The sequence below is a fragment of the Lampetra fluviatilis genome, chromosome 43 (assembly GCF_964198595.1).
Source record: "Lampetra fluviatilis chromosome 43, kcLamFluv1.1, whole genome shotgun sequence".
Taxonomy (NCBI): domain Eukaryota; kingdom Metazoa; phylum Chordata; class Hyperoartia; order Petromyzontiformes; family Petromyzontidae; genus Lampetra; species Lampetra fluviatilis.
Window position 1 is genome coordinate 1,583,650 of NC_136317.1, and position 20,968 is coordinate 1,604,617.

At 50.0% G+C, this 20,968-nt stretch overlaps 1 protein-coding gene across 1 annotated transcript in view; it reads right to left on the reverse strand.

Moving 5' to 3' along the window:
- Positions 1-20,968, reverse strand: part of LOC144946988 (ephrin-B2a-like) — a 164,948-nt gene that overhangs the window by 80,307 nt on the left and 63,673 nt on the right. The window contains exon 2 of the mRNA XM_078876080.1: positions 4,168-4,505. Coding sequence (XP_078732206.1) covers positions 4,168-4,505 — 338 coding nt within the window. The remainder of the gene's footprint in view (positions 1-4,167; positions 4,506-20,968) is intronic.

Here is a 20,968-nt window from a genome sequence, read left to right on the forward strand (position 1 = left end):
AACATGATCGCTCTCCCCCCCTGCAGTGTTTACACAGTGTGTGTCAGCGTGGCGGAAATAGAATTATTCTTAAGACTATTTTTTTATTACATTTTTTTTTATCAGTTAGAAACCTATACTCTTAGTTCTTTCGGTAAAGTCATGTAGGTAAAAAATGACATTAAAATTAATAATAAAAAAAATCACGACGTTCCGGAGGCAACACAAGTCTCCGTGTGTTGCCTCCGAAACGTCGTGATTTTCATTTAAATTTTTATTAATTTTAATGTAATTTTTTACCTACGTGACTTTACCGAAAGAACTAAGAGTATGAATCCTTGCAGTCACGAAAGCTTCAAATCTACAGTTAGAAACCTAACCGTCCACTGCCCTTCTCTCACAACTCAATGAATTGTCACGATTGAGGATCATCACGATTCGATTCAAGAATTGATTATTATTTTGTAAACATTGTGGTGACTGAAACGAACCAAATCCATACAACAATCTGCTGCTCCCTCAGTCTGCAAATCCCTGCCCCCAGTAATCTGTGCCATCAACTCCCTGTCTCAAGTCCAGGATCTTTTTTTAAAACTTCCTTTTTGTTCCTTATATCTATGACTGACCGTTCTGGCATAGATTTTGTGTACTTAATATTTGTTTTTTGGTCATCGTTAGTTTGCAGATTCCCTCCCTGCGATGTCCTGTAACTGCCACCACTGTCAAAGGTCCTTGGGCTGTGGTCGTTCCCGTAAAAGAACAGCTTAGTTCAGTGGGACCTTACCCGGTTGTAATAAAATCCGCGTCCGACTGCCTCTCTCCGTCGAACAAACCTGGCCGCTGTATCTGTGCAGGGTCTTGTCATGTCGTCACATTTTATTTCCTCTCTACATCTACCACTGTACTGATGCATGCGAATCAAAGCGTCGATGCTTTCACACGCTATTCAATGCGTGCAATCGCAAACTTAATAAAGGGGATATGGGATCAGCGCATCGTTAAAATCTCCCACCTTGTGTGCAGAAAAAAACGAAGCATATCTGAAAGGTATTTAAGATTCGAGAACCATCACTTAAAAACAAACGAAAAATAATGCGGTTATAACGGCTAATCATTTGTAATTTTAAACGCCCTACATTAGCATTGGTGCATAGCACGACTCCCTCCACGCTTGCGTCCCGTCAACCCGAGCCAGCCCACACCGCGTGAGATTGTACTTAAATTTGGCAAAGTCTGAGTTCACACGTTATCTGATATCCCCCCTGCTGCCTTGCCAGCATCACGGTTACCAAGGTTGCTAGCGATGTTAGGAAGAGTGTATCAGAAGAGCACTAGGCAAAATTTCTTCATCACCCTCACCGCACTGGTAAAGCTTTTTTAAATTTCACTAAACAATAAAAAATAAGTGTATTTAATGTTTAATTTTGAGCAGCAAATTTGCTAAATCCGATTTCTGTGCCGGGATGCAATAAAACACCTCGGTGTTTGGACTTGCAAAATTCTTGGCAGACCGTCGCTACCCCACCACCCACCCGCCCCCTCCCCCCCTCTAACGCTAATGTTAATCCCATCACAAAAAAAAACGCTGGAACATATAACATAACATAATTACGCACGCTCCGTTCTGCCCGAGTCTAAAGAGCGGCTCCAGTGTAAACTTACAAGGCGGCTTAATTCCGGTTGCGTACGCGGTTTAATCGCACGTGGGACGGGGAGGCACGTGAGCTGAGAAAGTGTCTACTTTCCTGCAAAAGTGACTTAAGGGATGGCATTGTATTATAAGGCTTCAAAAGCAAGCAGCATTTATTTAATCACTTCGTGTCTATCTATGTGGGAAAAAGTCAAAACATTGCCGTTCTGATGTCATTAACCTGATAATGATAATCATCCGATTAGGAAATGGTGTTCAGCACATTCCATACGGTTTGCCAGTGAATCGCAAATCACAGCAACTGCCAAGTTCATGATGGCAGACTAAGCCGGGCTTCACTTTTCTTAATCATATTTTTTTCATGAATGTGCTACTCGCAGTGATCGATTGTGGGAGTTATTTAAGGGCCGGGCTTTTGCTGTTGTCGTTGTTTTTATTTGTGTAAACGGGACGTTTCATCTCGTGAGACATTCTTGGAGCAAATATTTGGATTTAGTTAATATGAGGATGAGCAATATGAGATAAGGTAGCTAAAAAAAATGAACAGGAAATATTTTTCAATGAAAACAAAAACAACCCCCATTGCATTCAAGAACATTCACAAGTTCAGAGCCAACAACGTAGACCAGTGGGGGTTCTTAACCTGGGGGTACGCGATGCCCTTTTTGAGGGTGCGTGACATGAGCAGATTTTATGTTTAAGGTAAATCATCGAAACACAAATTAATTACTTATGGGAATGTAAGTACAAGTACTTTTCGATTTAAAGCTTTCGTGACTGCAGCGATTCATATTCTTGGTTCTTTCGGTAAAGTCACGTAGAAGGGAAATAATAAAATATATTTTCAAATATTTTATTACTTATGTATTTTAAATTATTTATTATTTCCCTTCTACATGACTTTACCGAAATAACCAAGAATAAACTACTTTGTTTCATCAAACCCTATGTGTTTATTAGCAAATATATATTTTTTTACGATTGAGAACCAAAGGGGTGCAAGGCTGCAATAAGTGTTAAGAACCACTGACGTAGAGGAACACAATTTTGACCGGTTAAGAAAAAATAATCTCGCTTGGGCAGAACACGCCGCAGGAAGGCGACATTGGCCCCGCGGTCGACGGTAATAATGGAGTGGCTGTCAAAGGAGGGAACATCCCCGATAGGACATTCTCGGAGATGGAGCTATGAAGTCAGTTTTTGTGGATCATCTGATGAATCGCCACATCACGAGACAGCAAGAGATGGCGACGGCTTGGAGAGGTCTCTTCATTCAGCGTTGGATAAATCGAGGATGATGACGATCTACATTTTTAAATCAAGCAAAGCATTGAAAAAAAACAACTATCAATGCCAGCAACGTGGACCACAAATAAGGCATGTGTGTTCCTGCGTGGAGCCGATCACGCAAAAGGAATTTTGTAGTCGGGGAGGGCACAATCTGTACTTTTTAGGAAGCGTTCCTGAAACACAGATAAAACCACCGGAATGCCACCCGCACCATACCAGGCAACACAACGACACCACGGGGACAGGAACGGAAAACACCGCGGGTGCAGCGAGAGGCGAGCGGATGGGTGACGCCCACTGTTCGCGCCCGCTTAAAAATTCGACCCGGGGAAGGTGCTCATCCAGTCGGTGGTGGAAATTCCACGTTCCTATGGTAGGGATGAGTCAAAGCAGCCTCTGTCCTCGACTTCACGACCATACCAACGCCTCGGGACGAGCGGCCGATTGCACGGCCAATTCGTGATGCGATCAACACACCCGCCACGGGGGGTGTGTGTCACCCTTTGTTTGGGCGTGTCACAACAGGTGTCTCTCGTGTGAATAAAGGGGTCTCCAGCAAATGAAAAAACTTCAGAAGCCGTTCTCTGAAATCGTTTTCCCTCCGGCTGTTTTGGCAACAGGGGATGATTCTCCTCCTGCCACTAGCTTAAGAAAATTCTGAACGGGAATTCCACTTTGTAACAATCGGCTGGAGCTGATAAATTGTCACGATTTGCGCTCAAGATTTTATTCCACGGTGTAAATATTTTTCGGCGTCGAGTTTTTTACGGTCTCGTTTGTATTTTTCTCTTTTTCCCCCCAACCACACTTGTACACCACTTTGGTTCGCTCCATCAGCACAAATTATGATCTGCAAAAACTTGCCGATGAATTGCATTCATTTTAAAATAATCGATTCTCGATCACGCAACCATTCACATGTAGGAATCGATTATAAAAGATGGATCTGGACAGCATTGCACGCCCGCCCAGGAAACGTGCAAACATTGGGTCAACGTTGACATATGGTTTAAACCGTTGGACCAACGTTATCCTAACGTTATCCTAACATAGGCCCAACATTTCATGTTTACTGGGTACTGGGGCAGACATCGTCAAGATAAAAAAAACATTTTCTTGGCCTTTTATTGCCCTTTTTTAGTGGAGGGGAGGGTGGTGGGGGGTTACACCTTTCATAAAACTCCACCAAACAGCTCGGCCTTCGCCTTCATATAGACACTCGGACCGGCGAAGAGGTGCGTACTCACAGATGATGTAGTAGTCCCTGCCCCGCTGGAACTCCAGGCCCAGGACGCTCGGGCTGAACTCCTGGAACTTGATGGTGTACTTGACGTCGCGGTCGGGCCGGTTGCAGGTGAGCAGCGGGTTCTTGCGGCGGGTCGTGTCGCACGACTCCGCTTCCGACTGCGTCACCATGTACAGCTTGTACTGGTAGGTCTCCGTCGCAGCCCCGGAGGAGGAGGGCGAGCCGAATCCCGTACCTCCTCCTCCCGGAGGGCCTCCATCGCCGATGCGGGGACACACGATGTCAAGCTTGTCGCCAATTTGTGGGTGGACGACCAAGCCGCCACGTCCTGGCTGGAATCTGTTTGCGGTGGGTGGGTGGGTGGGGAGGGAGGGGGGAGGGGGAATTGAAAACCGCACAGCAGCAACAAAGTGACGGTGAGGAGACGGCGTGGTTGGCTCCGTACGGTGCGAAAGAAGTCCAACATGCATGCATGGTTGTTGGTTTGAAACTACTGCAAATTAGTGCCCTGGTTTAATCCCAAAATTAAACGAAATTGCAAACATTTTATTTTGGCTTTGCGGAAATTGAAGGTTATTAACATGTGATTATATATATACGAACACACAATATATTTAATGTACTGAGTCACTTATCAACAAATATCACTATAACTATAATACCATTAACGATTTTTTTTTCTTTTTTAGGATGACATTTTTTTGGTTTGGCAAGCTCAGATTAACTTCATCTTAATTTAAAACATCACAATTACAGTACAATTTGGATTATATACCATTAACCTAAATGCACTCCATTAAAAGCCACTACGACTCAGCCACATCATTTCAATCTGCCTGTGCATACAGTGTAATGGGCCAACTTCCAAACATACATTTTCACACAAATCACAAAAATGACGCATTCATCGCAAACGCCGCCCGTCTAAACACAAACTCTATTTCCCACTGATATGGTTCATCTTTAAAACATCTACGTCTCGTAAGTGAAAAGGCCAATCGTTTCATTTCGCTATTTGAGTATTGTTTAGCCCAACTGGCCAGGATTGGGCAACGACACAGCCCCTACTACAACCTGGGAGCACAGACTACAGATACATTCTTCACTTATCGCTGCTACGACAACAATTCATAATGTGCAATGAAATAAATAATAACAAATATACGAATTAGGAAGAAAAGAAAGAATCGATTTAACGGGTCTTTTTTTCAAGGCATCAGCTTATTAAACCGCCGTCTGGCACGAAGTAGCGGTCAGGACAGAATATTGTGAGTTGCCGTGATCTGCGGTTGTGTGGCACTGCCAACAAATTGCCCTCCGTGTATTTCCGTACAAATTATTGTGGTCGCTGAAGAAACACGGTCGCGCGTTTGCCACCTTTTCTTGAGGGGCGTGGGGGCGGGAGGGGTAGGGTGGGGGGCAATGGGGAGGAGGGCAGACTAAGAAAGCAAAGATGCCCTCAAGCCAGAGCAGTCGCCTGCTTTCGATTCGTCTTGCTAATCCGTTCTACCCTCAGGGTGATACATAAAGGCATATGTGAGTAGATATATGCCAAGAGAGTTTAGTGTCTCCACTACGCAACCCCCCCGCCCCCCCCCCCCCAGCGGCAGCAATCGTCAAGTTATGGTGAAATGCAAATGGATTTGTTGTGAAACTGTGGGCTAAGCCATGTTCAGTCCTCCATCGCCTACGTTGCATTTACGGCGTTTTCGTCTCGCAGCTGGCGGCTCTGTCACACCTCCTGATAGTTACTATCACTGCTGATAATGTGTCCCTTTATCATTCTTCGTATTGTTATAATCGTCAGCCCACCCATTGTTGGACGAAGGCTTTTTCCATGCTCACGCAGTGTCAGTCACACCTGTTGTTTGAGGCCCTCTTAGCAATGCTGATCAGCGTGGGTCAGCGTGGGTCAGCGTGGGTCAGCGTGGGTCAGCGTGGGTCAGTCTGGGTCAGCGTGGGTCAGCGTGGGTCAGTCTGAGTCAGTGTGGGTCAGTGTGGGTCAGTGTGGGTCAGCGTGGGTCAGCGTGGGTCAGTGTGGGTCAGCGTGGGTCAGTCTGAGTCAGTGTGGGTCAGTCTGAGTCAGTGTGGGTCAGTGTGGGTCAGTGTGGGTCAGCGTGGGTCAGCGTGGGTCAGTGTGGGTCAGTGTGGGTCAGTGTGGGTCAGCGTGGGTCAGTCTGAGTCAGCGTGGGTCAGTCTGAGTCAGTGTGGGTCAGTGTGGGTCAGTGTGGGTCAGCGTGGGTCAGCGTGGGTCAGTGTGGGTCAGCGTGGGTCAGTCTGAGTCAGTGTGGGTCAGTCTGAGTCAGTGTGGGTCAGTGTGGGTCAGCGTGGGTCAGCGTGGGCCAGTGTGGGTCAGCGTGGCAGTGGGCAGTAGGACCAGTTCAGCGACCATTGACCACTCATTTTAGCCGTGGACAAGCATCAAACTCAGATGTCTGGGCTCGTAGCAACGACTGCGATGCACAAACTGCCGCGCCACCACTCCCCCAATATCTCTTCTTTTGTGGCGGGGAGGAAATCCTCATCGAGTCTCCATATTAAAAAAAAAGCACGCAGCTTTGTAGGCCCTGAAATCCCCCAACACTTGCATCGACGGTCCTCATCAGTGCTGAGAGACAGAGTGAGAATATAGAGCCATAAAATGTGCTTATCTTGCCAGCATTAGCGGGCGGTCTTAGTTTCGTCTATTTAGTGACATCCTTACTGAAAGCCCGTCCAATACACACGTGTGTAACACCCCATCAGCTGCTAATAGCGGCTTATTTCCTTCCAAACACTCTCCAGAGTCCCTGGAAATTACTGACATCGAGTCCCAAGCCCTCATTCACAGTAACAACCTCTCCAGCACATGCATGTCTTGTTAAGCTCCAAGGTAACAGCTTGGGAGTGTGCGAGTGTGGTGCGAGCGTGTGCCTCGGTGTACGCGAGTGGTGTGTGTGTTGGTGGGTCTCCCCTAGGGGTGAACTCATCCTTAAATGAAATCCTGTTGCGGTGTGCCAACATCAGCAGCTGGGCTTAGCGTCGTGTTGGACACTGGACACCCACACCCATCGTGTGCCGTGCCGGCCATCATGGGTGCTCGCTAACAGCATTTGCCCCAAAGTATGTTAAGGCTACACGGGGGGGGGGGGGGGGCTTTGTCTTTGTCTATAAATTACGCGCATTAGACAGGCGATGAACCTAAAACGCTGAGCAGCCAACTGAAGGCAGCCTCGCCAGCCGAATGTGAGGTTACCAACCCTTGAATAACACAGTTAACACTGCGCATTGCCAGTGGGTTTGCTAAGACGGAACGAAGTAGTTCACTAGAGTCATCGTTTGCGCCAAGTCAACACAAGCAATAATATACAGCTTCTTGTCAATCCAGACCTCCCCACACCGTGTCAGTGATTGGGAGTTGTTTGACCAGACTTCGCCACGCTGGTCATTGTCGGTTGGCGAAGCCAGGGACACCAAGACTGCTTTGTAAAATGACTCGCCACTGAATTTTGCTGTGGCTGTGAAACGAATTCAGATCGCCGGGTTCATCATAGCACGGTGCGCTAACCACTGCGCCACTGCTCCCCATAGTACACTGCAGTACAACTGAAAAATGTACACGGCGTGGTGTTATATACGAGGCGAACGTTTTGGACAATCGCTGATATTTCAGCGAGCATGTATACAATAATAATCAAGCATTAATATTTAATTTCGGAAAACAATTCCAATGCACCTAATATTCATGGGGTGGGGTGGGTGGATTTAATTTGACAGATAAACATCTGCACACGACTGCTTGCTCCATCCAAGCTAATAGTGTGTGTGGAGATGGTGGTATCTTTATTTTCTGCTTCTTCCTCTGCACTCAAACACGCACGGTGATTATAGCTTAGAGGGTTTTACTTGGTAAAATAGAAAAAATGAAAATTGTATTTGTTATTTTGTTTGTGATTTACTTACCTTTCCTATACTTTGCACTCATATCGTGTTTTTTCATAGTTTTTTTGTTGTAACTTTCTGACCAGCCTCTCACTGGACATCTGTCAAAAAGTGCTTTATTGCTAATCGAATTCCTCCAGCATAAATAAAGATTCTGGTTCACGTAAATCACAACGGCCCTCGGTCCGTGTGGCTAGAACTTGTCTTGACGCGGTCAATCACACGCAGGGCTCACACACACACACAGCCACCAGTGTATATCGCCGCTTAGCATATCAATCCGCCCCAGGAAAACGTGCCCCGCTGGTTTGGACATATGGACTAAAAAACGATACAGCCACACACACACACCGTGTAAACCAAACTCTGCTGGGGCATACAGTACAGCTCTTTAAGAAAATACCAAAAAAATAAAGAATGTTTAAATTAAAAGCTCCAGTAAGAGAAAGAATACGGGGGTGGTAGAACCCATGGTCACTAGGCCAGGGGGCAACAGGTCACAGTCACCCACCCCCACCCGCGCTTTGAAGGGAAAATGAGTGAAATGCTTTGGCCGCCGCATTGCCTTTGATATTGTAATCGCCGGCCTGATCTGCATTTTACGCGAAAGGGGGCGAGAGGTGCAGAGGTGGCGAGGCGATTTGAGAGAGAGAGCAGAGCGAGAGGCAGGCAGACAGATAGACACGGGGGGGGGGGGCGGTAGAATGAACGGAGGGAGTGTAGAAGCACATAGAGGCGAGGTGGGGGGTGAGGGGTGTGAAGAAGCACAGAGACAACACCGCAGATGGAGACCGGGGGTGAGAGGAGAGGGAGGGAGGGACAACGCGGGAACACGAAGCAGATGGAGACGGATGGAGCGACGGGGATGCGAAACGAAGGACGGCAGGAGAGCGGGAGACGATGGGAGGCACTGCTGGGGAATGGGGCGCGAGAGCGCGATGGGCAGGGAGAGGGGCGAGTGCCAGATGATGTAGGACGGGCAGAGGAGATGCTGGGGTAGGGTTCGCACGCTGTTACATTTTGAGCTGAGAGCGGCCAAAAATCGGCAAAAACGAACGGCCGAAAAAAATGTCCATTCTCTGCGCGCGCCCCCCCCCCCCCCCCCCCCGTGTGCGCACGTACGCGGCGGCGAGGGACACGGCGTGGCAGAGCGGATCTGCTCAGAAGCGGCGTCGCTGTCGTCGTCGGCCCTGATCTACCCACTGCTCAGTGAAGGTCTCCCCACCAGCAACAGCGTAGCAAGTGGGAGCGTGCAGGCGGGAGGTGCAGTGGCACGCGGGGGGAGGAAAGGGTGGTGGAGATAGATGAGTGGTGGGTGGTGGAGGTGGATTGTGGGTGGTGGAGGTGGGTTGTGGGTGGTGGACGTGGGTTGTAGAATTTGATGAGTGGTGGGTGGCGTTGGTAACTGTGGGGGGTTTCGAATGAGCAGCGGAGGGAGGCAGGGGAAGGGAAATTCGAAGTGAAACGTGAGGCGGGCGGTAACAGCGGGAGAGGTCGCTGAGAAAAGGGCAGCACGGCGTGGCGGTTGAGATGAGAGGGAGGGGGGGGCGCTACGGTGCTGCGCCGGCGGTCAGTGGAACGACGCAAAGGGACGTGGGGAGGGGGCCGGGGCCTGTGTGGGGCACTGGACCCCGCGAGCGAGCGGTGGAACCTCGCGCCGTCGTCACCGCCGCTCGAGGAGGCGGCGGCCCGGGATCCGCTCGCGGCTCGAGCCGTCTCCACTCGCGATCGGGAGGTTGCGCAAATTCAAATCACCGTCGGTGGTCAACCTGGCCCGGCCCACAATTCCTGCGGCGTCGGCAAAGTGAGCGCCGCTACTGTGCGGGGAGTCGAAGATGGAACTGACCCCTGCCACGGGAACGTGGCATTTTCCACCGCTAGGTCAGGATTGCCACCGATGGCGACGACGACGATGATGATGATGATAATAAGAGGCACCTCTCAATGTTTATTTCGCGTGGGAGAAGCCGCGACTTCCATGGAGAAAGACAGCGTCGGGACTGCAGAGGTGGCTCCTGGCATCGGTGCTCTCCGTAACCACCGCCTCGTGTGCCGCGTCATGCCCTGTGCCATGCCAGCCTCAATAGACGCTCGCTAGCAGCACTCGTCCCAACAAACCATTCCATCGAGAGGAGGATTTCTTTGCACCGCGTGCGCGCCTACACTGGGTACGGGTGCATTGCGAGTGCGTGACACAAGTGGTTTTGGCAGATGCACAATACAAGAGAACTTAAGATTAATATCAACCGTACACTTTCCACAAATATTTTGGCAATGTTTTTTTTTTTCGAGAGGGGCTAACGTTTCAGATGATTGCCCCGGTCGCAGTTGTGCCAGCAACAAGACTTGCCGGGGGGGGAGTGGTGGAGGGGGCATGGAAATTCGATCTCCCTTAGCGGTCGCCCCGTGAGAGTCGTCGTCCCCCCCCCCCCCCCTGCAAGTACGGGGCAGAACCCCAACAACCACTTCGGGGTTGCGACGTCGAAACGAGGACACGGAAAGTTTCACGGCGGCAATCTCCGCGGACGGGCAGCGCGACGAGCATCTTGCGGCAACTCGTGTGGACATCGCGCAGGGCGCGTGGGTGACCACAAAACCTCCTGCGCATGCAGGCCACAAACCAAATACTCACCAGGCTGCCGAGAGCCATGGGTGCTGCGGTAGCGAGATGTTAACTCCCTCGCCTGGTATACAGGAGGTCGTGGGTTCGATCCCGATCCCGACCCAGACTCCTGTTGTATATTTGGAGTCTGCTTGTCTATCTCCCCGTGGTCGCATGGATATTTCTCCAGGTCCTCACACATTTAGAAACGTGTGTTTAGATTGTTGGCTGCTTTAACTTTGCACATGATAAGCCACATCGTTGAGCTATTATATGCTATAGGAAAGTCGTTTCTGAAAAAGATCCATACAGCTCAGTCGGCCTTACCTGGTAAAATAAAAAATTATAGTCTCATGTCACGTGGGGCGGTCACACTGCAGGATCTAAGCTCGCGCCGTTGGGCTGTTGTGCGTTTTACATTTTAGAAATATGTGGGAGCACTCGTGTCTGGATTCGCTGCCAGGGGTGAGTGCCCCAGGTTGCTCCAGCTTCCGCAGATCTTTCCTGTTTCCAAAAAGTTAAAATGAAAAGTTTCAATTCAGCTGCGTCTCTATTGAGCGGGGCGCTGGAACTGCGGTTTGGTCACCCCCCTGGAGGACACGCAATAACAATGAAGGGGTAGAAACTATTTGTAAGGGGAACAAATATGACCAAACATTGGCTCCTGGGAGAACAAATATTGGGCAAGAACCCGATTTGGCGAGAATATATTCGTTTTTCTCCACCCCCTCAATTGCCCTCTTGTGTGAACGCCTTAAGAACCGTGATGCGAGGGTGATTGTAGCAAAGTAATCAGAATACGATTACCGATTACGTGGGGTTTCAAGAGAAGCGCAATCGTGCCGTGCGTTATTTAAAAAAAAGAGAGATGTAATCTGACCACTGTATTACTTTCACGATTGGTTTTACTTCGCAACTCCGCACGCATCGGGGCCAACTCAACCTCGCCAATGAGAGTGGCGTAAGCGTAGAGCGACTGGAGGCTGTGGCTTCGTGGCTGCTGCTGTTGCCGTCTTGAACGCGAAATGCCTGCGTGATCATCTGTCCCCTTCGACCGTTGCTGGTGCCAGAATTGAATCCATCGACCGGCAGATACTCACGATAACTTCCTGCATTTGGCACAGAATAGAAGTTCTAGATTTGAAGCTTTCGTGACTGCAAAGATTCATATTCTTAGGTTTTTTCGGTAAAGTCACGTAGGTAAAAATTTTTTTATGAAAGTAAAATAAAAAACCTAAGAATACAGCATAGAAGTGACGAGAGAAAAGGAGCAGCACTGCGAATGACTCCCAGATCCTCCGATCTTTTTGTCTTTGAGATTTGAGTGCCGAGTTCAATTGATTTGTTGCGCGGATGGTGGTCCCGTTTTGCCACTATCTCGGCTAGATTACAATGGGAGATTCCCGGTGCTGTGTGAGCACAGCAGCAAAAACAAAGCAAAGGGAAAAAACGTCGACATTGCCGAGACTGAGCACACGGGGTCCCTTCAGGAATATCAATAACGGGCAGAGGGAAAGAGATGAGTCGAACGCGACAGCACGCAGCGAATGCACCTCCGATTAGCACGGTCGGCTACGTGCGGCGCGACAGAAGATCACCAAACGCACGTACGAATTCACTCTTTTTACTTTATCAACGCAAGACGACACTTATTTTCCCCCGTGACCGATTACAGGGAACGCAGTCCCTCGTAACGCGCCCGTCCACGCACGCTGCCCTCGGAATGCACGGCCCTGCAACCACCGCTCGGTGCAACTTTGGCCAAACGGTCAGAATAACGACCTGCGGCAAATAATGGTGAAAAATAAAAAATAATAATAATAAATCACCGCCTGTCAGCCGACTGTTAAGAAGGGGTCACCCCGACGACAATGGAGCGTGGGAGTGGGGGAGGGGCTGCGGGCTATTGTTTGGGAGAGCGGGGGGTCCCCCCCCCCCCCGCGTGATTGATTCCCTTTGAGCTTCCTCCGCGAGGAGAAGACGCCCCGGGGTCAGTGGAGAGCGACTCGGCCGCCGGCAGCGCGGCTCAATAACCTCCCGCAGGAGCCGCGGTGGGTTCCCCCGCCAGCCCACGGGCTGCGTCGGCCAAACGTCCCCGACGCGGCGGCCCACCCCCAACCCCCCAGCGCTCCCCCCCGCCCCGCCCCCCTCCACGTGAAAGAGAGCCTTGAGGGCATCCCGAGGTAAAGAGACACTAATCACAACCCTGGTTAGTTACCGTCACCGCGGATCGTAAGGCTCTGGAGAGAGATGCATCCAACCCCAAACCTTGTGTCGATAAAGTTACACAAATCTGGTCACGTGCGCAACACACACACACACAACAAAGACCCTCTCGTATAGCCTGTAACAGACTGCTGGGGCAAGTGCTGTTAGCGAGCACCTATGAAGGCCGGCACGGTACACGAGGGGGTGGGTGGCCAGCACCACGCCTGGCCGCCTTTGTCTCCCTCCTGGCGATGTTTACACATCGCACCAGGTACTCATTTGAGGCTGAGTCAACCTAGAGAAGGCCCAGGACCGTTTCAGATAATCATCACTGGTGATGGCCGTGAATGGGGTTCGCAGCGCAACACGCTGACCGCTACGCTACCCCCCCCCCCACACACTCACCACACCACACACAAACCTGTCAGATGATAGGATGCACCCACAACTTTCGACTTAAAACACAAGGGAAAAACGTGCATTTTCTAAAGCAGCAGATGTGGTATGCCCTGCCGCAACCCACGCCGTGATTTGAAAATTGAAATTGTGTAGACTATGGATGTGGGCGTTGTGGAGGTGGACATGGCCAATTGATAAACAACTTGCCACATTCGTCATTGACGCTGCCTTCTAACAGAAACAAGAGGATTTCTCCACAAACCTGGCTGCCCGCCTGATGTTGCTCATTGTAATCGCTGGCGAAACGTCGTGCTCAGATTGTAAATGTTGTGGATTTGCTCTCCGGCACACCGGTGTGCTGTACTAATTGGCCATGTCGTGTAGTGGCGGGTTTAACGACACATTTACATTTACGCGATCTACCCCAAAAAAAAACTCAGAGAAAAATATGGGCTCTTTTCCCGATTACCAATCAAATTCATCTGTCTGTTTTGTGTAAAAAAAAATCTACAACCTAAACGAGATTGCCTTCAATCATCATCATCATCAGACAGGGGCTCGTGTTATTTTCTGTGCCGAGTGCAACTCACCCTGAACCTGGTAAAGCAACTTCAATTCCCGGCCACGGCTCACAGCAGTGGAGCGTGGCAGTTGCACAGTCCTTGTGTGCCCCCCCTCCCCGCCTCATCAATCCGCACTAAACAGTGTAGCGAGGCATGCTCCAACCTACCCCCCACGACATGGGGAGGCCTTCATCCAGCAGCGGATTGGCAAAGGGCACCGTGCTGGCAAGATGTTAACTCCCTCGCCTGGTATGCCAGACGTCGTGGGTTTGATCCTGACCCTGACGCATGCTATATATATTTGGAGTTTGCGTGTCTCTCTCTCTCTCTCCCCCAATGGTCGCGTGGATTTATCTCCGGGTCCTCTGCTTTTTCCCTCCACATGAACACATGCGTTTACAGTATTTGGCTGCAGTAAATTTCCACATGACAAGCCACTTTTGTTGAGCTATCATTTGTGGCCAGGAAAAATAAGCTACATAGCTCAGTGGGCCGTAGCTGGTGAAACAAAAAATAGTTTTTTTTTGGTAGTTTAACGGTGTGAGCATTCATATTATAATTTCCAGTGATTCTAATTGTGGGATGCTGTTGGCACGATATAAAACAGGGCATTCACGCGTCTCAAGGCAGCGTTCGCGGTAAACGTGGTGACTCTTTTGTGCCTCGTGCACCGTCTTTTGCGACAGCCTCGTACCCTAAGGATCTTGCCCAATAACGTTCAAGGTCAGAGCTTCAAGGTCACAGCTCGCGCAGTTAGGCCGGGAGGGCGACGATGCGGCGGTGCAGGTGACGGAGTCAGATCGTCAGCGAGCTGGTGAACAACGCGGCGAGGCTGGCGGAGGACGGAGAGACGCCAAGGGATGCGCCACGGCCCGCCAACCCTCCCCGCAATGAGGGTGGCACTTTAATTTATTATTATAATTCTAATATGTCACCTGCAAAATTCCCGTGAGATGGAACATCTCATTTGCGAGGGTGACCAGGGTGTCGATTGACACGCGCGCACACATGGCAAACACGTAACGACGCGTGAAAACTAAAATTATAAAACGACGACGAACGCCCTTCTCAAAGGGCTCCTCGGCCAAATGAACGAGCAGCAGCGTTTAAGTCGGCGTAGTTCAATTTCTACCACGTTTAATTTCTATTTTTTACTCTGAAGAACACGCACGAGCCAACAAATAACCTCGTTGCACTTGTGCATAACTGCAGCGTTGCGGACATGTGCCCTGGATAAATGGGGACCGACCGCAGAGGATGGTGATGGTGGGAACACTGGAAGGTGCTACGGGAAGAGGAAACCCCACTTTGTGACTGGGCGTCAAGATATCAGACACTGGACGGGGTGCACAGCCGTCTCGGTTGAACAACGCAGCGAAGGACAGAGGGAAGTGGCGAGCGAGGGAGCAGTGCAAGGAGATGTCGGTGAAGGAGACGGTGAGGAGAAGACAACGACTTGGGGTTCATGAGGGCACCACGGTGGCTATGAGATGTTAACTACCTCGCTTTGTATACAGGAGGTCGTGGGATTGATCCCGACCCTGACGCCTGCTGCTGTATACTTGGAGTTTACGTGTTCTCTCCCTGTGCTCGAGTGGATTTTTCTCCGGGTCCTCTAGTTTTTTCCCCTCCACTTTTAGAGTTGCGTTTAGAGTATTTGGTGGCTGTAAATTTCCACGTAATAAGCCACTTCGTTGAGTTATTATTTGTGGCCAGGTCGCTTCTCAAAAAGAGCTACATATAAGCTCAGCTGGCCCTTGCCTGGTAATTTTTTTTTTTAATAGTTTTGTTGAATACTTTTTAGAGAATCAATCAGAGGCGGGCCACTGCGATGCCCAGTGGTCGGCCGTGTCTCTGACCTTTGTGGGGTGCGAGTGATCGCGGAGCAGTGAAAGGGTGAAGGTGGAATACAGCAGTCAAGCCACGCGTCGAGCGGCAGAGGTTTGACAGCATAAATGTAACCCTTGTTCGAGTTAGAAATGCAAGTAATTGACCCACAAGAGAGCGACAACAGGAAGAAAAAAAAACCTTCGCTGTTACGCTTTCATAAATTATTTAGTTTTTTTGCATTTAGGAAATTGTAAGTGAAAAAAGTAATATATATACGCTATTCGATGCCAGGCTCATAAATTGGCAGCGTAACATGTACTCTCACATGCATTATACATGTCTCCATAATTACACCATTACAATGCAAGAGCTGGGGACGTGATTATTCAGGACCGTGTACCCCCCCTCCACCTCCAGCCGCCACCCCCCAGTTTCATCATTTTTTAAACAAACCGCGGAATACATTAGCCGCTGTCGCAGAGCGGGACACGGAACGGGGGAGGGTTTTTTCCCGGAGTTTTCGTTGTTTCGTGGCGGGGTTTTTTTAGTTCTTTTTTTTATGGCAGCCATCGCCTAGAGGGGGCGGGCGGGGGCTCGTGCACTCTCGGGTAAATTCCTCACTCGGATAAGAAAAAAAGTTAAATGGATGTGCCAGGGAGTAGGCGGCGTTCCATGTTCAACGAGCCGCCTCGAGACGGCCGCATGGCTCGCGGCGCGAAAGCCTCCATGCCGGAAACACAGAGAGAGAGAAGGGGGGGGGCGGACGGGACACGGAGGCGTTACCGTGGAGTTGCTGGGTTTGAACCCCGGCTTTTGCCACCCGTGATTAAGCAGCGTTCAAGTGTACGCCGCCCGAAGGTCTCGGACAGGAGACCAGCCAAGAAACGTGTTACATGTGGTACGAGAGTTAACCGTCGTGCCTTGAATGCTCTCTTACAAGCGGGGAATATAAAATAAGTGGCGTCTTGTGTTGATAATGTAAAAAGAGGGCTTCCGGAAGTGAATTCAAATGTTTGAACTCCTTTTGCACAGTACACGTTGCCGACCGTGCTAATCGGAGGTGCGGAATTCAGACGTAGTTCTGCGACATCGTCTCCTGAGGCCGTACGCCGACACAGTTCGTCGATGAGACACTTAATTGCCTCGATACACACATATATATAAAAAGACAGTTGACCATTTTACCTCGCCATAGGAAAGATAAAGAGGAAGCAGTGGGATTGCACGGCGTGGGACAACAATAATCAACTTGAACGCTGGGAACGAGGGGTTAACGCGGTTTCACCATGAGTGAGGGAATTATTAATCTGGCTTAGGCTTTGTCTACCAATTATGAAACTAAAATTCTGCTGCTTTGCTTATTTATTTCGTCAAACGCAGTTTCGCACGGAATAATAATTTGGGGGAAATTAGCTCAGCTGGCGCGTCGCGCAGTGCAGTCTGCCGCTCAGCAGAATAAAAACGTAACGAGCAGACGAAGTTGACGCTGCCGAGCCAGGAGGGCGCAGCCCAAACGTCGGCTTCTTCGCCTCGAGACTTGACGGTCAGCGGCGACCGCCAGACCTCGTCGTCGGCAAGTGTAAAAACTAAAAATGTCAGAGCCAAACGCGAACAAAACGCGAGGAGATTCGCAGGTGACGGGGACTTCTTTACGGTGAGGGGGAGGGGGCGGCGGCGACCAACGTCGTAATTCCCCCCCCCCCCCCCAAATGAATTAGTAAAATAATAAAAATCCCACCCCACAGCCATCCCCCCTTCGCGAGCGCGTGCACGCCGGGCGTCACCGCAGCTGCCACCGTTGCCGGCGAAACCCATCCACGCCGTGAGACACCGCAGTCAGCCGCACCTGGCGCGGAGGAATTCATCAACAACAAAAACTGAAACGAAGCCCGCCCCCCCCCCACACACACACACAGACACACACACACAGGCACACACACAGACAGACACACACACACACACAGACACACACACAGGCACACACACAGACAGACACACACACACACACAGACACACACAGACACACACACACACACACAGGCACACACACAGACACACACAGGCACACACACAGACAGACACACACACACACACACAGACACACACACAGACACACACACACACACAGACACGCACAAGGAAAGTTACTCGCCTGGCTTTAATAGAGCGGCACCTCCAAAATGAGGCACTTTAGAGGTCTCACAATGCAACCGGTGAGACTTCAGGATGGGGCTTTAATGTCCCGCGGATGACCACAATGGGTGCTGGGGGAGTTCCAAATGGCGGCATGCGCGGAATGGGTGGGGAGGTGGTGTGGGTGGGGGATTTTCGTCGATTCTTAAAGCTCGCGATGATGTTTTGTCGATTCCGTGTGCCAGGGGGTGGGTGGCATGCGCACTACGCTGTGATCCCGGCAGCCACAGTGGCGAGTGATGTATCTGAACCAGTCGCGGGGCACCCCGCCACCCGCTTCACCCAACCCACACTGACCAAATTGGTGAAGCATGGCCTGACTAACTCCCACGACCAACACGGCATGGCGAGGATGTTCATCCAGCAGGGGACAGACGAAGTACTGTTGTTAATTCTAGATTTGAAGCTTTCGTGACTGCAAGGAATCATATTCTTAGGTTTTTTCGGTAAAGTCACGTAGGTAAAACATCAAAATTAATGAAAATAAAATAAAACAAAAAAAATTATATTCATTAATTTTGATGTTTTACCTACGTGACTTTACCAAAAAAACCTAAGAATACTGTTGTTAATTTAAATTACTTTTTGTTGCACGTAACAGGTTCATGTCACCCCTGCAGCCACTCGAGATGCGGCCGTGACGTTTAAAACGACGACACGCCGTATAAAAATCGTGCAATGGAATCAACCCTGGAATCACAACAATTCATGGCATTGCCGTGGGTGGATGAGTGGGTGAATAGAATAATTTATCTTGCAAATATATTTCTTCATCGTAGAATTCTGTTACACCCCCCCCCCCTTTCACCCACCCCGCCCCTCTCAGTTGTTCTGCACTGTCAACACGGAGCCGGTAATGCGTCTCTCTCTCTCAACAGAGCGATCGTGCCCCTTGCTCCCCCGATCGCGAGAGATTGTTTTGAGCAGAAGCGCAGCCTCGCCTCGCAATCAACCCTCGAGGCAATGATAAAAAAAAAATCTTTTTTTTACGGGGTTTAATCGCACGTACGATGGCGCCTTTTAATGAACCTCACGCTCGGAAATTGGGGGGACGGGCAGGGCATGCGAGGGAGGAAAGAAAGAAAGAAGACAAAAAATCGGCAGAAAGCAAATTTGCACGTCGCAGAAACGAGCGACGCGTTTCGCACCGCCGCCGACTTCACTTCACGTCGCTCTCGACAAAACAAAGGGGGGGGGGGTGAAAATTTCCACAATGCCCCCCACAACAGCCCGGGTTCGACGGCCCCTCCGCGACGTGGCACGCAGACGATGACGACGATGAGAAGGAGGCCAACAACAACAACAACAAATCAAACCTCATCGTTCGTGGCACCGTCACGAGAATAATGCCAGCGCGGCGCAGAGCGCCTGAGACTGTTAGAGTGTTGGGTGGGGGGGCCTTGCCCGCGTTAGCCGCGCCTCCCTTGCCAGATGTTGGCCAAACGCTCCATTGTTATTTACTTTTGTTGTTTCGACTCTGGTTATTTTTTTTGCTGTCGTCATGCGCTACGTACAATAGGATCGCATTTCAACCATTGTAGAGTAGTATGTAGATATTTTTTTTATTGTGAGGGGAGGGGGTGCAGCCTTCCTGCAGCAGTCATCAGAACCTTGGAGCACGGAGTGAGGGTGGCAAGGGGAGCGAAGGGTGGCGCTGAACAAAGTAACGTTTTCATATTGCAGAAGGGAAACGGCGTGGGATTTGCAAATTATTGCCAGCAAACGCAATTCATTGCAGGGGGGGGGGGGAAGGTAAAAAAAAGACCCCGAATTTTGCGGTTTCAACTGTAGGACACATCGCTAGATGGGACGCATTTTCGCTCGACGGGATAATGGCCGATGGATGGACCGGTAACAGTGGGCAGCCGCAGAGGAAGAAAGGAAGGAACGCCTGAACCGAGACGTCGCACCGCCACGGAGATGGAGCCGCGAGATGGAGCCATGAAATCAGCTTGCACGCGCCGAGTGCCCATGCATGGCAACAGCAACGGACCGTGGAGGAATGGTGATGGCATGAGCAGCCCTTCATACAGCAGTGGATAGACAATGGTTGATAAAATAATGGAACTCCTAGCAGCAAGATATATCTTGGTGTTGTACTCGCCGCTCTTATTTCTGTATTAGAGCAAGATTTGGGTTTCACTTCACCGGATGACTGTAACAGCTGTTTCTGTCCGCCGACTGTGCCTGCTAAAGCTCTTCCCCCCTGCCCCTGAAAATATAAATCTCCCTGCATCCGTCTCTCTCTCTCTCGCTCATTCTCGCCCGCTCTCGCTCTCTCTCTCTCGCTCTCTTTATTTCTTGAGTCGTATTAAGTCGTAACTGCTCATCCCCACGTCACACGCAGCGCACGGTCATTACGATCTCACCAACTACACTTGCTGGATGCTCACATAAGAATGCAAATAAATAAATAACCCGACGCGATTGCACTCTGCCTGACAATAAAGCGAGGAAGGGAGGGGGACGTGCAATTTAAGAAAATAATCTGGCCGGGGGGTTTTTTTTCTCCTCCTTTGTTAAGAGGACCGCACCCTTGTGAGGCCAAATGTTTCCACAAGACCCTCCAGGCCAACTGGACTCCGATTAAGTGCTCACACGTCACCGTCCGCCCATCTGCCAGGGTGCCGTAAAAAAGAAAGAGCCAAAGAGAGTCTGCGATGCACTCCGCGAGAGAGCATCACGCCGCTGTGCGTGTCGACTGGCACGTGTATGACCCGCCCTTCGATAAAACCATCGACAAGACCACACAGCCCGAAAATATAGGCAAGTGACAACTTTGGCGATTTGTTGATTGCAGTTGACTCTGTGGGAGAGAAGCTTCATAGCTCATCGGATTCCACCAGTATGAATAAATATTCTGATTCAGAGGTAAAATGTATCAATTCAGATTAAAATATATCATCACCAGCAGTGGTATAATGTAGATTCGTGGGTTAAAATCGATCCGCACGTTCACGAAACAGACATCGGGATCTCCCGTTTTGTTACTTTCTACTCCAAATGTTAAAATGTAATTTCGTGATTATTACGCCCGTTTACCCAGGAAGGCCTCGCAGAGTCTCGCGGCTCTTTTTATGAGGGTC